This window comes from Athene noctua, chromosome Z, assembly GCF_965140245.1.
Source record: "Athene noctua chromosome Z, bAthNoc1.hap1.1, whole genome shotgun sequence".
NCBI lineage: Eukaryota > Metazoa > Chordata > Aves > Strigiformes > Strigidae > Athene > Athene noctua.
This window is the reverse complement of record NC_134077.1, coordinates 43,081,802-43,096,989: the sequence shown is the minus strand read 5'-3', so window position 1 is coordinate 43,096,989 and position 15,188 is coordinate 43,081,802. Positions and strand designations below refer to the sequence as shown.

Genomic DNA, 15,188 nt, shown 5'->3' with positions numbered 1-15,188 from the left:
AAAAAAAAAAAAAATTTGATTTTTAGACATTTTGCTGAAAGATTAGCTTTTTTGCATCTGTAATCACTGTTTCTAACCTTGTTTTATTTTTTGCAGGGTTTGGTTGTATGTTGATACATGTAAATGTGAATCTCTCAGGTTCTTTGAGCAAGATAAAATTGGTTTCCTGTGTAAAATAATAGAAACTAAAATGCATTAGTGACCTGTAGATGCGGGAGAGTTGAAATAAGTGAACTGAAACTTGATGAAAGTGGTGGATACAATAAGCAATAAAGTTCTTAAGTACAAGAGTTGCAGAGAAAGTAGTCTTCAAGTTATGACAGATGAATAAAAATGTCTTATTTTAAACCCAAAACTTTCTGATTCAATGAGGCAAGTGTATTTGAAAGTGTCTTGTGTAAAGAGGAGAATTTGAGGATTGTAAAATGAAACTGTTAATCTTCTCAGAAGTGCTGTATTTAAACTGATACCTTGTTATTTTTGTGGCAGCAGTTACTAAAATCAGTACATATCCTAAGTTTGTGCACAATATTGGGTGTTTAGTGTAAGAAAGTGACAGTTGTCGTCTTCCGAGAAGAACTGCTTAACATCAGCTTTGTTACAATTTAAAAAGATAGCAGCCATTCTGTAGCTTTTGGTATAAGTTTATGCTAAAACAGCCTTGGTGTCTAATGGTGAGGTAGTCCAGTAAAGAAATGCAGAAGCAATTGGAGGGGTTTTGGCTATGGACTACAGTAGTTCGTTAATGCTAAGGAGTCACTGACCTGACATGTATTTATTCCAGTCTGTGAAAAGACTGTATGAGGAAGAAATACTTCTGTAAACATCTGAGATCTTTAAAAGAGGAGTTTTGACACCCTGTGATAACTTGAAGTACATACAACAGAGTGATCATAGTCTAAAGCTATTTAGTTTTGTCAATTCCAAAAGATTCATGTCTGACAGTCTCAAAAGGAAGGAACAACAGCCTAAACTCAGATTATTGGCTATCCAGTCAGTACTTTCAGAAATAGTCATAGCTGGTACTGCCTGGAGCCCAGATAATTATGGGAGTGTTGTGCAGGGACGACTTCAGAAGATGGCTGCACCATAGGACATCAGTGGTGAGGAGGAGTTGTGGTTCCATCTGAGGAAAGACAGTAGTTGGGCTAGCAGTGCTAAATTGAGTCAGCCAAAGCACTTCTTCACAATGACACAGTTAAAAGCTGACATAGCCATTCTGTAAAAATAGAAAATCCAGAGTTCATCCAGTTGAAAATTCTTGCACTTAATAAAGAAAATTGAAGCTTGATAGGCTTATTTGCATCTAATTTTATATTAAAAGGCAATTTCTGCACCCATTTTATCATATATGAATATATCATACGTGAATATGGACCATTTCAATTAATGTAGAACATATCAAGGGAATATTTCATACTGTATTCAATTTTTCTTCCAGCCTGATATTTCTTGTTTGATATTTCTTATGCTGAATTGCCAGTAAGGCAAAGAATATTAATGTTCCAGGGAAACTTTTAAAATGGGGTAATATTTATAGTAGTAATGTTATCTGGATATCAATTTCTGTGGAAGAATCCAACTTACTAATGGGATTATAAACGAATGACTAGCTATCTGTTTTGTGAAAGAATGAGTACTGTTTGTATACAATCATAGTAACAGGGATGTTGTGCTGGGATGCTGTGCTATCATCTGGGATGTTGTGCTTTAAAATGTGTCTGGGCATGCCTAAATAGATTTGCTAGTGATAAGCTGCACTTTAAGAGGCTGATACTAAAGAAATACAGCATTTTTTTGCACTGGTAATGCAAAACAAATGCTTTCAGAAATTAATTACCTTGTTTTCTCTTAAATGCAGAGTCAATTAAACAATGTGTTAAGTAGTTAGCTAGTACCTTCTGACTGCAGGAAAGTAACTACTTCAGGCATAGATCATAGTTAAGGAGAACTTGAGAACTGTAAGCCTTACAGCAAGGTGTAGCCTTGTAGCTTTGTAGGCAACTTGCTTTAGTATAGAGCCCATTCCAGAATATGACTTAAAGTACAATTATTTTTATTCGACTACTCTAGGCCTGACCATTGCGGAATGTGACCAGACTTATGGAGGGTTCTTTGATATTCTGAGGGGTGGAACAGAGCGATTTTTCACTAATATTAAGGATACATCTTCTAAAGTTATCCAGTCTGTGGCCAAGTGAGTAGAAAAAAAAAAAATATTGTGCTGGTAAGAGTTCTAAATGAAGGGTTAGTAACTTAATCCAGAAATTATCAAATTCAGCATATTTATCCAAGTTATGAGCTCTAATAGCTGGTTACTAGCCCTGAGATTTTGTGAATGATACTAATATAAAAGTTACTTTAGCAATCATGTACTCGAAATAAGTGTTGGAGGTGAAAGCCTGTCTGTAAGTACTACTTTCCTTGCTGTATTTAGATACTAAAGCTTGGGAGAGATGAGCAGGTTGGGGCTGGAGCAGGGCAGAAGGATATGGAATAAGACTGTCATGGTTCAGAATGAATTAATTGAATTAGGTCCTCCATGAATAAGAGAGGAAGAAAAAAACACTGAGTTGTGAAAGGTACAAATAAAGGGACTGGAGGTGAGAAGAAAAGCTGCATGTGGAATCTTACACCCTTTGCCCTATGTTACATGAAAGAACTTTGTCCTGTTTTGATGTATGGGTTCTCAAATACCTTGTGTGTGATTATTTTTTTTCTAATCAGATTTTCAGTCCCGTTCAGAATGTTTCTAGTACCTCTATATGATCAATATTAATCAGTCTGTATGATTCATACATTTTTAACTCATAATAAAATTTTAGGCAATGTAAAAATTTTTTTCTTACTTCTTGGAAGAGCAGGTAAGTCACTACTGAATACCATGACTGAACCAGAGCTTCCTAATAAGTACTGACCTTGTCCCTCATTGTAGGGGTTGTGGCCCTTTAATTGGGATACTGCACTGTGGCTTGTGAAATGTATTGCTTGCAATATGTTTTTCTGTCACTGAGTATAATTTGTAGTGATCAGAAGTTCGATCTGTAGATTTTAGACCTCTGTGGCCACTTCAAGTGCATTTTTAGCTGTTTGCTCTTACACCTTGTTAAACTTCCTGTGTGTCTTAGAAAGGCCAAGTTCTCTATTGTTTTTAAAGGTTACAAAAGCAATGCATCTTTGGTTTGACCCGAGGCTTTCTACAGAAGCAGTTGACACAGTTGCATCAAACTTTTCACCCTTTGGAAACCGCACTGACTCAAGAGAAGACAGGGAGATGTATGAAGGGAATCAACTGTTGCATGATGAAAAGCGTTGACTTGTTAAGCAGCTTAGCAGAACTGTAGGAATTCCATGTATCAAGTAACGTGATGAGCTACAACTTTTAAGCAACTGCTCTCCATTTTATTTCTTTGGCATGTGCTGTCTCGCAGACCTCTGTTCTTATCTTCTCATGCCTGCTGCCACCTTCTGTGCAACTGTTCTTCCTTTCCCCTTCTCTTCAGTCCTACTTCTGTTCCTTTTGTGGTACCTTGTTAAACAAAATTGACTCTGTAGTAAAAAGTGGGAATATTCTGCAGATTGCCTTTGACAGCTCTACTGTCCTGGGTTTGGTTAGGGTAGAATTAATTTTCACAAGCTGGGAAGTGGCACAGCCAGGATAGCTGACCTGAACTAGCCAGGGGATATGCAATACCATATGAGTTCGTGATCAGTATATATACTGGGTATATATGTGTAGAATGGATTGTGGCTCCGGAACGAGCTAGGTGGTGAGCAATTGCTTTGTGCATCACTCGCTTCATATATTACTCTATTACTATTGTTGTTGTTGTTATTACTATTATTATTTCTTCTCTCCTTGTATGTTGTCCTGTTAAACTGTTCTTATCCTCAACTCAGGAGTTTTCTACCTTTTTCTTTTGATTCTTCTCCCCATCCCACAGTGGGGGGAGTAGTGAGCAAATGGTGTATGATGCCATCTGGGCCTAAACCATTACAGATTTATTTATAAATTTGAAGGTACTTAACTCTCTTGTCTCAAATTCTGCCAGTTTTGCTTAGATTTAAGTTTTGCAATGGAGAAATTACATTCTTCATGACAGATAATACTTTAATTTTTCTCTATCTTTGATAAAGGTATAAGGCCTATTTTTTCATACCTCTTTCCTGTATTACCTCTTACTCTGATAATATATTTTGATTGTACAATACATGCTTCTGAAGTGAGCCCTGCACTTCACTTGTGCTGTTCTCTTTTCATGACTTTCTGGATGGTTGTGCCTTCATCAGTCAGTTAAGAAGTTTCTTCTTCCTGCTCCTGCAAGCAGTTTCTTCCTTAAAGACCACTGGACACTTAATTATTTTCTTGAATTTCATTTGTGCTAGTTTACCCTTTTGTTGTAGTGATGGATTAGGACTGCCCAAAATTGTCATTTGAATATGGAATGTCTTATGCTGTGCCTTCATCTTTTATTTCTCTAATTTAACAGGTGTGTGTGACTTTTTTGTTTTGTGTGACTTCCTGTGGTTCCATAATAAGTGTATCATGCAAGGAGCAAAACGGTGACTGTACATCCAACTGTATCTGCAGAGCTCATCTGGCAGCTTCTGAAGTATAGGACAGGGAGTACTTGCTGTCTGGAAAGATGCTGTTCAGTTCACATGCTTTTCTCTACAATTGTTTCTTTAGATTATGGTGACTACCCAAAACAAGTCTTGAATATGTCTTAGAGTTCTACTTCTGAATTGATAGTTAGTGTTCTGTGGCTGAACTATATGCTTGTCACTCCAGTTAGAATCCCTTTTTTGACAGAAGTGAGAAGCTATGGTTGAGATGGAACTTGATGCTCTCAAGTACTGCACAGAGGCCCGTGGCAAGACGATTTAAATTCAAATATGCCTTAAAACCTAAGGAACTGTTAGAATCCTCTAAAGTAATTCAAATATTATCTGGCATGACTGTTTATGTTGTGGTAGTGTTTGACCCTGTGTCAGGAATGCAGGTGCTGTTGGAGACATTTTAGTGTGTGTTTTGTGGAACTTATTAAATATTAGTCAAAAGCTCATTACTTTTACATCTTATTTGTATTAATTATGGAAAGTCACATGTGGGTATTTACTAGAATTGAGTAGCATGTGAATGTAATTGTTTGACCTGATTTTGGTTTGTAGCTCTTAATGGATGAAAGTATTCTAATATTCAGATTAGATCAACAAGCCAGAGGCCTTTTCCGACTAATGGGGGATACAGCACTTCCATGGGCTGTGATGAATTGACAAGGAATTGTCAGACAGTGTATGTTAAGTTACAGGATTCATCATGAGGAGATCAGTCTGTCACAGATGTTTTGGGCTAGGCTGATTGAATCAGGGTTTATATTTAGGTGACATCTGCACATTCTCTCTGTTGACAGAGCCTGTGAGACTGTCAGATTCTTAAGCTGTGCACTAACATAAACAAATCTTGGTTTTGTGGAGGACCATCTGTCTTCGTACAACTGCCTTTTTGTTTTCTTGTGTTATCTAAGTGAATTTGGTCATTGGATTGGGGAGTCAAAGAAAAAGAGGGAACGCACCAGGTACATAATTATACTAGTGAGAACCAGTTACTTTGGTACTTATTTTCCAGATAATGTTTAGTTGATACTGAAAGAGAAACTCCACTTGTAATTTGCCAATATTTAGTGTCCCTCAGTTCTGTAATTTTCATTCCTTGATAAGGCTCCTGTCTATTTTGAGTCTTAACTGTATTTAACAGTTCACTGAAATAGCAAAACATGAATTAACATAAGCAGTACACAATGTACTTAATATTATGCTGGACCTAAGGTAGTTTCACGTTCTTTAGTATTTAACATTAACTGTTCTGGTGAGAGTCCCACCATTGGGTTTGTGCATTCTTAAACTATTTATGCTTTAAGCAAGTTGAAGTGTTAATTCTCTGTTTGTCTACTATGGGACATACCTGTGTGTCATGGTCATTCTCTGTCTTTACAGACTTGTGTTGTGGCTACAGCCTGTACCATCAGATAATACTTTTTCTGCTTTTGCATCCTTGACTGCCTTTCCAAAATTCTTCAACCAACGTGAGAAGCAGACATTCTGGACAAACTAAAATGTCTTTCTTGTCATGTGTTTTCCTCACCACACTTAAACACTCCTTGAGCTGGAATCTTTTCATCTCATTAAGTAGGCTTTCTCCTTCCTACTTATCATTGCTTTTCTGAATTTATCTGCAGACAGACTTTTTCACTGAATCCAAGCTACAGTGGAAGAGTTAGTGTTCTGTAGTTACTACAAGAAAGTTAATTTTTTCTTTCCTATAGCTGCCTTTTTCTTAATTAAAATTTTGGTTTCTTCTTTATCTTAAGTGATAAATTCTGAAAACTAAAACCCCATGTCACAGGCTACTTGGGGCAGGAGAGTGAATGAGGACCATCTTGATTGTCCCCCAGGCCACCTCACAGGTGTCACAATTTCTGTTCCAGGTTCAGAACAGTTCATAGTTTCACGAGAGAACACAGAGCAACAGAGGTTCAGCCCTCTATTGATACAAACTGACCTAAAAGAAAGTACTAGAGTGTATACACACTTAGAGCAGATACGCACTGCCATGTGATAGGGCCTGATAGGACAAGAGCAAAAACTGCATGGAAGGGAACTTTGTTCCAGCAGGTGTAATGGTGTGTGACTGATAACTCAGTCTGCAGCTGTGCAGCCTCAGTGTACCTCTGTTCAGCTTGTCCATCTTTTGCTTGAGATGCTACTGTACCCTTGACCAGCTTTAATCTTATTGAGGTTTGCATCCGCAAAGGTTACAGTTTTGCTGCCAAAACCCATATCTAAATCCAGTCTTCACTGGTACTGTTAACAACACTGGTATTGAAAGCAGCATGAGAAATTTATTATTAATCTTGTTTTGCTTTGTCAGAACAGTTTCATTCACTGAAGAGATTATGATCTAGTAATCTAGGAAACAACTAGCTGCTTTTATTGCTAGCTTTCTTTTCTTCTAAGGTAGTCTTGTTTCTGGTTTCATGCAGCATTAAGGCTTTATTGCATGGATCTTTGTGTTGCACTAGGTAGCTGAATGATTAATTCAGTTCTATGAAGCAAAACCAAGTGGAAACAGATTGATGTGAATTTCAGTGCTGCATTTCTTCCAGGCTTTCAAAAAATACACTGCAAAAATGATCGTGTTCAGCTAATTAGTAGATGTTTTTCTACTTTTCTGGGTGTAGAGATGTATGGAGGAAGGTTGCTTAGCGCTAGAACATTGTTTAACTGAAGATAATGGTTTGTGTGCTTACATTGTAGCTGTGCTGGTTAGTTGTCATTCTTTATGCTTTCCTATCTTCAGCTGTTAGTAACAAGGTAACTATGCGCTGTTGTAGAATTTTGTGCTGTATGCTAGTTGTTTTGTGAATTTATTAATTTTAAATTTACCTTAATTTTCTGGAATGATCTTTTGTTTAGTATAAGTTACAGTCTCTAAGTGCAGCTGTTCTCTGGCAAGATTGATAAAGGCAACCATTTACACAGTGAGAGGTTTTTAACATCTAATTAAAACATTTTGTTTATCTATTCTTTCTGCAAAATGAGAATTCATATCTTATTTGCCATGTTTTCCACTAGACTTCTCACTAAAAAGCCTTGAAGTATCCTGGTATCAACAGAAAAGTGACTAAATATTGGTGTCATACTTTCCTGTTTAGCTTAATTAGAGCCTTAAAAAGCACACTGAGTATTCCACATGGATCACAAGCCAGAAATGCTCCATGAAGTCTCTTCTTAACTTGTTTGCATGTTCTTCTACTCTTATTATCTGCCAGCAACATTGCTATGTAAATGGAATTTCGTATGTTAACAACATGGAAGGAAAGACCTTATTCCTGATTTTTACTTACAGGGTTAATCTTGAAATGTGTAGGAATGCTTACTGGTGTGAAGAATATGCATGTTTTTACCTCTCTGCCATTTAAAGAAATCACAGTTACCAGTCAGACTTGAAACACTCCACTAAAAACAGAGTACCTTGTGTTCAAGTTTTACTGTTGCAGTAGCTTTGAAATCCTTAGAATTAAGTCCAAGGAATAGTAATTCAGGGATAAGGGCACATATTTTAGGCTTCTGTTGATTTTTACAGTTTAGCAGCTACATTTTGATTAAGACAGCACAAATATTCTGATGCTTTTTCAAATATAACAAGTATCCAAATTTTGTCCTGCAAAACAGCAAGCTTGAGTTGGTTGTAGTCTGTTGCTGACATACCAAGCTGCTCTTCTTCAGCAATGTGTGTATGGTGAGATCCATACTACTAATAATCTTGTATTTTAGTTTAGAAAAAAATGTAAAAAGCAATCTGAATTGAATGGTCTTGCTAGTAAGAAGTCAATGTCTGAAAGTGTTCCCAAAAGAATGGGTGTGAGGACTTCTTGCTCGTAATGATTCTGTCTGCTGTTTCCAGTTGCTGCCTAACTTCAGTGTTACATCATTGAAGAGATAATGATTCTTTGTTCTCAGGCTATCAGATAAGTTGTTAAGTGGTTCTTGATATGAAAAAAAGTTGATGGAATGATCTACATGTTTTCATGCTTCAAGCTGGGTATAAACAACAACATTTGACACTTCTTGGTCATGCAAAGGATTATGCCTATTAATAATTTTAGTAAGAAACCATGTTTAGTTCTGAATTTAAATTTCTGCCTTAATTAGTTTGGCTGCAGTAGTGTTACCACCTGAGCCACATGATAAAGTTATGTCCTTTCAAAGATGCAAAGATATGTTGAATAGTGTTTACTTGGCCATTTTGCCTACCTCCTCATGCAAGATTTTTTTAAGATTGAATTTTTTAGTGTTTTGTCTAGTGAGAGTCTCAAACTTCCTTGCTGTTATTTCAGCTTCTCTTGAGACCTTGAGTTGTTATCATTGTTAGGACATTGATTATGCCATTCTGCATAAATACTGTTTAATGTTCTTACTTTCAGAACAGTTCTTGCCTTTTATAAAATCTTCCTCCCAATCCTTGTAAATTCAGTAATCTTTTAATCAATCCCTCCAGCCTCCTTCATGTTTACCAGCAAGCACTAAGGAATCTAAGTATAATGTTCCACTTGATGTTTCAAAATTTGAGTGCATTATCCTAGGTCTGCTCTTTCAGGCAGTGTCTTGAAACTTAGTAGTGTGTGCTGGTTTTGGCTGGGATAGTTAATTTTTTTTCATAGCAGCTAGTACTAGGCTATGCTTTGGATTTGTGCTGGAACCTGTGTTGATAATACAGGAATGTTTTAGTTACTGCTGCATAGTGCTTCAAGGCCTTTCCTGCTTCTCACATCACCCTACCAGCAATCAGGCTGGGAGTGCACAAGAACTTGGTAGGGAACACAGCTGAGACAGTTGACCCCAGCTGACCAGAGGGATATTCCATACTAGTAATGTCATGCTCAAGGAAGGTGGGAACATGTGGAGTTATGTATGGCATTTGTCTTCCCAAGTAACCATTATGTGTGATGGAACCCTGCTTTCCTGGAGATGGCTGAACACCTGCCTGCTGATGGGAAATAGTGAATTAATTCCTTGTTTTACTTTGCTTGTGCATAAGGCTTTTGCTTTAAACTGTCTTCATCTTAACCTCTGAGTTTTCTCACTTTCACCCTTTTGATTCTCTTCCCCATCAACCAAGAGGGGAGGGAGTGAGTGGCTGTGTGGTGCTTAGTTGCCAGCTGAGGTTAAACCACAACATAGCAATATAAGGGTGTCACTTTGATAGTACCTCTGCATTCCTTGAACATGCATCATAATGTTGTGATGAGGATTTGATATTTTGGACATAATATGTTACTGAAGTTAGGTATGTTTAAACCAAATTTTGTAGGTGAGATTTCTTCTTACTTTGCCTATCAGGAGTATAGACCGATGTGATTATACTCAATGATGTTGGCCTGTACTGGGACTCTTCAGTATTTTTGATTTTTTTTTTCATCCTGCTACATAGCAGGTACCCTAGAAACAACAACAAAAAAGTGGTCTTAGTGTAGTAAATTACTGGCATAATGTGGGTGATTAGGTAGAGATGATGGGAATGGGCCTAAATAAAAAAAAAAAAACCAACACCCAACCACTGAGAGGTTATTTTTCAGGAATGCTGTTCTTTAAAACTGTGAACAACTGTATGAGAAAGAGATGAGTAATAATTAATCTCTTGCTCACTATGGGAGTTCTGGAAGTGGATTTTTGGAGGAATGATTTAAATGAGGAAAGAGATTCAGGTATCCTCTATTCATATGGAATCCAGAATTTGAGCAGCATGGCCCTCTGGGCCATGAATTACATAATTTAATATGTAAGGTTTCAACAAATGATCTCTGTTTTAAGCATTGTGTTCTCCTCCACTGAAGATGATAATACATCCTCATTAGGCTTTCAAACTGATACCTGTAATGAATGATTATCAGCAAGAGCAGGGACTAGAGAAAGGAGATAAGCATTAAAGGCATCTGTAAAAAATCCCCTGAGATGGTATTGTTGCAGCTGACTGAGTAACTGTTCAAATACAAGGTCTATTCTAAAAACTGTGTTCTGAAAACCTTGGAAGTGTGAGGTAACAAGCCTCAGATGAAAGAAATAAAAAGTTATTCATGGTGGTGGGTGTAGCCTGGGAGACCTGGGTTTTAGACTTACGACTTCAATGGTTCTACTTCCCAGTATTAATTCTGATGTGTTCTGTTTCAGTTATGCAAAAGGAGACTTGGATATATCATACATCACTTCCAGAATTGCTGGTACGATAGTCATGTCTTAAGAATAATTTCTGGTTGTTTTTAATATATGAAAAAAGTGAATACTTCACCTGGTTTTTGTTGTTCTGTCTTTAGTGATGTCCTTTCCAGCTGAAGGGGTAGAATCAGCCATTAAAAATAACATAGAAGATGTGCGGCTATGCCTTGATTCTAAACATCCTGGCCACTATGCCGTGTATAATCTATCTCCAAGAACATACAGGCCTTCAAGGTTCCATAATAGGGTGCGTATAGTTTTTGTGTATTTCCATCTTTCAACACCATGTCTTGATTATATCTTCAGCTTTTTATTGTGAAATATGTTAAAGTAGGCTGCATAGTGAAAAAGTTGACAAAAGAATAAGCATAAAAACAAGGTCAAAGATGAACCAGTATTCCACTTGTCTTACATTTTCAGTTCCAACTTAACTGATTAAGGACTAATCTTTAATCTTACTGACTAAAGTCTCTGTTTCCTAAGCTAGTGATATCTTTGAAAACATGTACAGATACCTTAGGTTTTTCAGATTTAAATAGAGAATGCTTAACATAATTAAAAATCCTACTCAAATTTAAATATCTCCTACATTCAGAGATTTTACTTTATCAAAGGTAGTAATGCTTTAGCAACTGGTTTGTACAACCCTTTTACTGGACTTTGTCCTTGTCCCACTTTATACTAGTTGACTGCCCTATGTCTCTGACTGCTGGCTGCTACTACCTGAAATATTGGTATAGCTTAGCTGAGCCTCCGTTAGCTTTTCTGGCTCTTTCTTTGATACTAAAATGAAGGCATTTACCTAATTCAGTAACAGGGTAGTGAGGACAGCTTGTTAGGTGCCGAGATGCTGGACTTCAGTGTCTACTCCTAAATACACATCAACTGTACTGTAAATGGCTCAACAGTAGAGACTGTTACTGTGTTGTGAGTCGTCTAGCACTAGCCACATAAGATGTCATCTAAAGAGTCTGTGGTGATCATACCCCTTCTCCACAATACTGACTGTCCAGAGGAGAGTATAGAAGCATTATTACAGGAGAGCCCTTTTGGGCCTTATCCTCTAGAGCCATCCTTAATAATACTTCAGTTATCCAAGTTCACTTAAACTGTCAGGCTGAGGTATGTTTAATGTAAGTCACTTCCTCTTGTTTGTTTGTAAACTTGTAGACAAGACAAAGTATTGTCACACCTGAAAAAAGGATTACTGCTTCTGGGTGGAGGCAATCAACTTCTTTTTTTGCATCTGGTTCAGTCAGAGGCTGTTTGATATGGAAGGCAAAGAAAGTGTAATCATGCATGAAGCCTCCTGCATGATTATTTGGAGCAGGTACCTTGAAGCAAAATCTTCAGCAATCCTTTTTAGCACTAGATTGATGTCCACTGAGGCGGACATAGTGAACCGATTTTTTCCTCATTCTACAAAGCCAACAATCTCTGTTTATGGAATAATAATTATAAATTATATTTTCTGTGACTGGGAAATTGTTTACCCTGAGGATGGCTTTTTGGTTATGCAAACCTAAGATGCCTAAACACCTGATGTATTGGTACTATGAATGGTAATATGAACACAGCTAAATCTGCCAGTGATCTGGAACTCTTCTGGTCTACATGTACTTCTTATATTCATTTTGTCTTATGATCTTTGTTTTGCTGAGAGGTAATAGTAGATCATAACTTGTCAAAACATTGTAGGTTCCTGTCCACTTTATTGGCTGTTTTTAGAAAGTTTCTACAACACATTGTCTTCTGTTTGAAAAAAACAAAAGAAGGCAACCATTTTACTTTGAAAATTAAATATATTAAGGAAATTTTCCTTGTCTGTCTTTGAAATCCAGATACACAATGAGCAATACTGACTGACAACTTCATTATTCAGTGCTAGGTGAGAGCAGCCAAGGAGGAAGCCAAGGAAGCTTAGCTTTTCTTTGGTGCCTGCAAAAGATTATTATGGCAAGCCTTAAACTTGATCAGAGGAGAGCATCTTCTGAAATTAATTCTGACACTTTGCTTAGTAGGTATTTATGAAAAAGTATGGTCTTGCTTTCTTGCTGTATGCTATCTGTATGGAACTCTTACAAATTTCTTTAACATTGGTTAAAGTTAATGGGAGTTTTGAGGTCTTCTTTGCTAGTTTTGAGTCCTACTTGGAATAGGTTGCTCAGGGAAGTTGCGTACTTTTCATTGTTCTGCTAATGACCAGAACATTTTTAGCTTAAAACATAGCCAAGGAAAAGAAGTTTGTGTTGTATGGTATACATCTTGTAACAAAACTAGTGTTTGTGCAGAAAGTGGTAAATCAGAAAAAGTCAGTTCTTTTTGCTTTTTTGAATACACATGTTTTTGTAGATTGTCTTCTGGTTTGTAGCTGTAATATGATTCTTTTACTGCTGTTGTAATGTTTGAGAAATACTGAAGCCCACATTTAAATTCCTGTTCACCACAGGATTCAAGGACTGCTTGCCTAGTTTTTATTCAGTGGTAACTTTGCATAACCTTTATGAACAAATGAATGTTCGGTTTCAGTCTCTCAGAGTGATGCCTTCTGAAACTGCCCTGTTTTTTAATCAAAATACTAGAATTCAGTGGAAGGTTGTAGGAGGCTTTTTATGTCAGACTGTTTCTTTCAGCCTTTTTTTTCTAAACTTGGTGCAAAAACTCTCATTGAGAATTTTTTGTGATAGTCAGTTCAGGTAATTCATCTCAAAGTAATCCTTGAACACTTACCTGGGTAAAAAAACACGTTGCTAATAGCAAGCTGGTCTTTTGCATTAAGCAATTGTGGTCCTGGCTAAAAAGATACAGAAAAAGCTTGTGTTGTAAGTTGTTTCATTGGTTCTGGCAGACCATCTACTCTTTAGGTGTTCCAAGGGCCTAAGGATCAGGTTTCATATACTGCATTCTTACTGGACTGTGGATTTTAAGCATACAGACTCTCAGCAGTGAAGCTGATTATTTGACAGTGTTTTGTAGCACTGACTGAAGAAGTCTATTAGCTGTTGAGGCCCTTTGAATAAAGGACAAATGTAAAAGCAAACCGCATGTTTCTGGGTTTTTTGCTCTAATGGGTGCACAAATGAAGTTGAAAACTGTTTACTTTATTCCTTGCTCTAAGAAAATTTCAGATAGTAATCTGCGTTGTTGATATTTCTAGTGCAGCAGACTGTACACAGGACTGTACTCCAGGACTGGAGTTTTATTGCACTTATCTCAAAGTGGTGCTCACACTTTCTGAGACTAGTTTTCTTGAGCATCCTGCTTAATTTCTACCTGAAGGTAGCATTAAAGTGTAAAATTGCTTCTTACATACACAGTTCATGCTATGCAAGTGTATGTGACTGTGTAATCTCATTTCTCACCTCTGCTGTCTCTCTTGTTGCAGGTTTCTGAATGTGGCTGGCCAGCAAGACGAGCACCAAATCTTCAGAATCTTTATAGCATATGCAAGAACATGCATTTATGGCTGAAACAAGACCAGAAAAATGTTTGCATTGTGCACTGCCTTGTAAGAAATTGGTTTAAATCTGAAGTGCTTTGCTTAATCCAGTTTTAAATCGTGAATAACAATGCTAGTATTCACTCAGTTTGTGAATATTGCTGGCTTTCCTAAAGACATAGGAGCATGGAATTGCCCCCACGTCTCACAGGAAAGAAAGTTATTTACATAAATTTTAGCCTTTAAGCAAATTAATAGGGTAATGTAGACCTTGCCTGATTGCATGTAGTGTGGAAGGTAATATATAGGAGGGATTAAGGCAAAGTAACCTTTGGAAGAAAGAATCTACTTTGTGTTTGCTCTATTTTCGTTCATGTTTTCTGAGTCACAGTGGATATACACTGTGTTTCCCACTACTGTCCATTTAGAATATAATTAGTATCTGCAGAATTGCAGAAACTGAGACACTTGGTGGAACTTGCTTTTGCTGACAGCAGATTGCTGTGCAAATTTCATTGTTCTTTAATGTATCATTGAGCTTGATATAACCCAAAAAGGCACCTCAGGTCATGTGGTGAAAAATGAATTTGAAGAGTAGTTACTATGCTCAAGATTTGTAAACATGATGTCAGTGTTATATTTGTGTAAGAGAATTGCATGTAGATTTTTCACATTTTTATTTTCCTGTGCTGTAAAAAGCAAAACATGATAGTTAAAATGCTTGTGATGCTGCTGAAAGAGTTCATAACCAGTCCTTTGATACAGTATTGTAGTCTATATGGAATCACTATCAGACTCTAAAAGAGGATTTGTTAATCTTGCAAAGCGTACTTCTTCCTTATATAGTGTTTTGCATGGAAAAAGTCAGTTAGTGCCAACTCCTGAAAATGGGTGGGATTTTCAGTGCTGCTATGAGGTTAGGAATCTAAATCTGTATTAAAGTGGTACTTTCAGTACCTAAGTATCATATGAT

General features: G+C 37.0%; 1 protein-coding gene across 4 annotated transcripts in view; it reads left to right on the top strand.

Annotated features, from left to right (window-relative positions):
• The window catches only part of GAK (cyclin G associated kinase), a 75,029-nt gene that overhangs the window by 22,542 nt on the left and 37,299 nt on the right, over positions 1-15,188 (top strand). For all 4 annotated transcript variants that reach the window (XM_074933142.1, XM_074933141.1, XM_074933140.1 and 1 more), the window contains exons 11-14: positions 2,074-2,197; positions 10,732-10,781; positions 10,875-11,023; positions 14,162-14,284. In XM_074933142.1, coding sequence (XP_074789243.1) covers positions 2,074-2,197; positions 10,732-10,781; positions 10,875-11,023; positions 14,162-14,284 — 446 coding nt within the window. The remainder of the gene's footprint in view (positions 1-2,073; positions 2,198-10,731; positions 10,782-10,874; positions 11,024-14,161; positions 14,285-15,188) is intronic.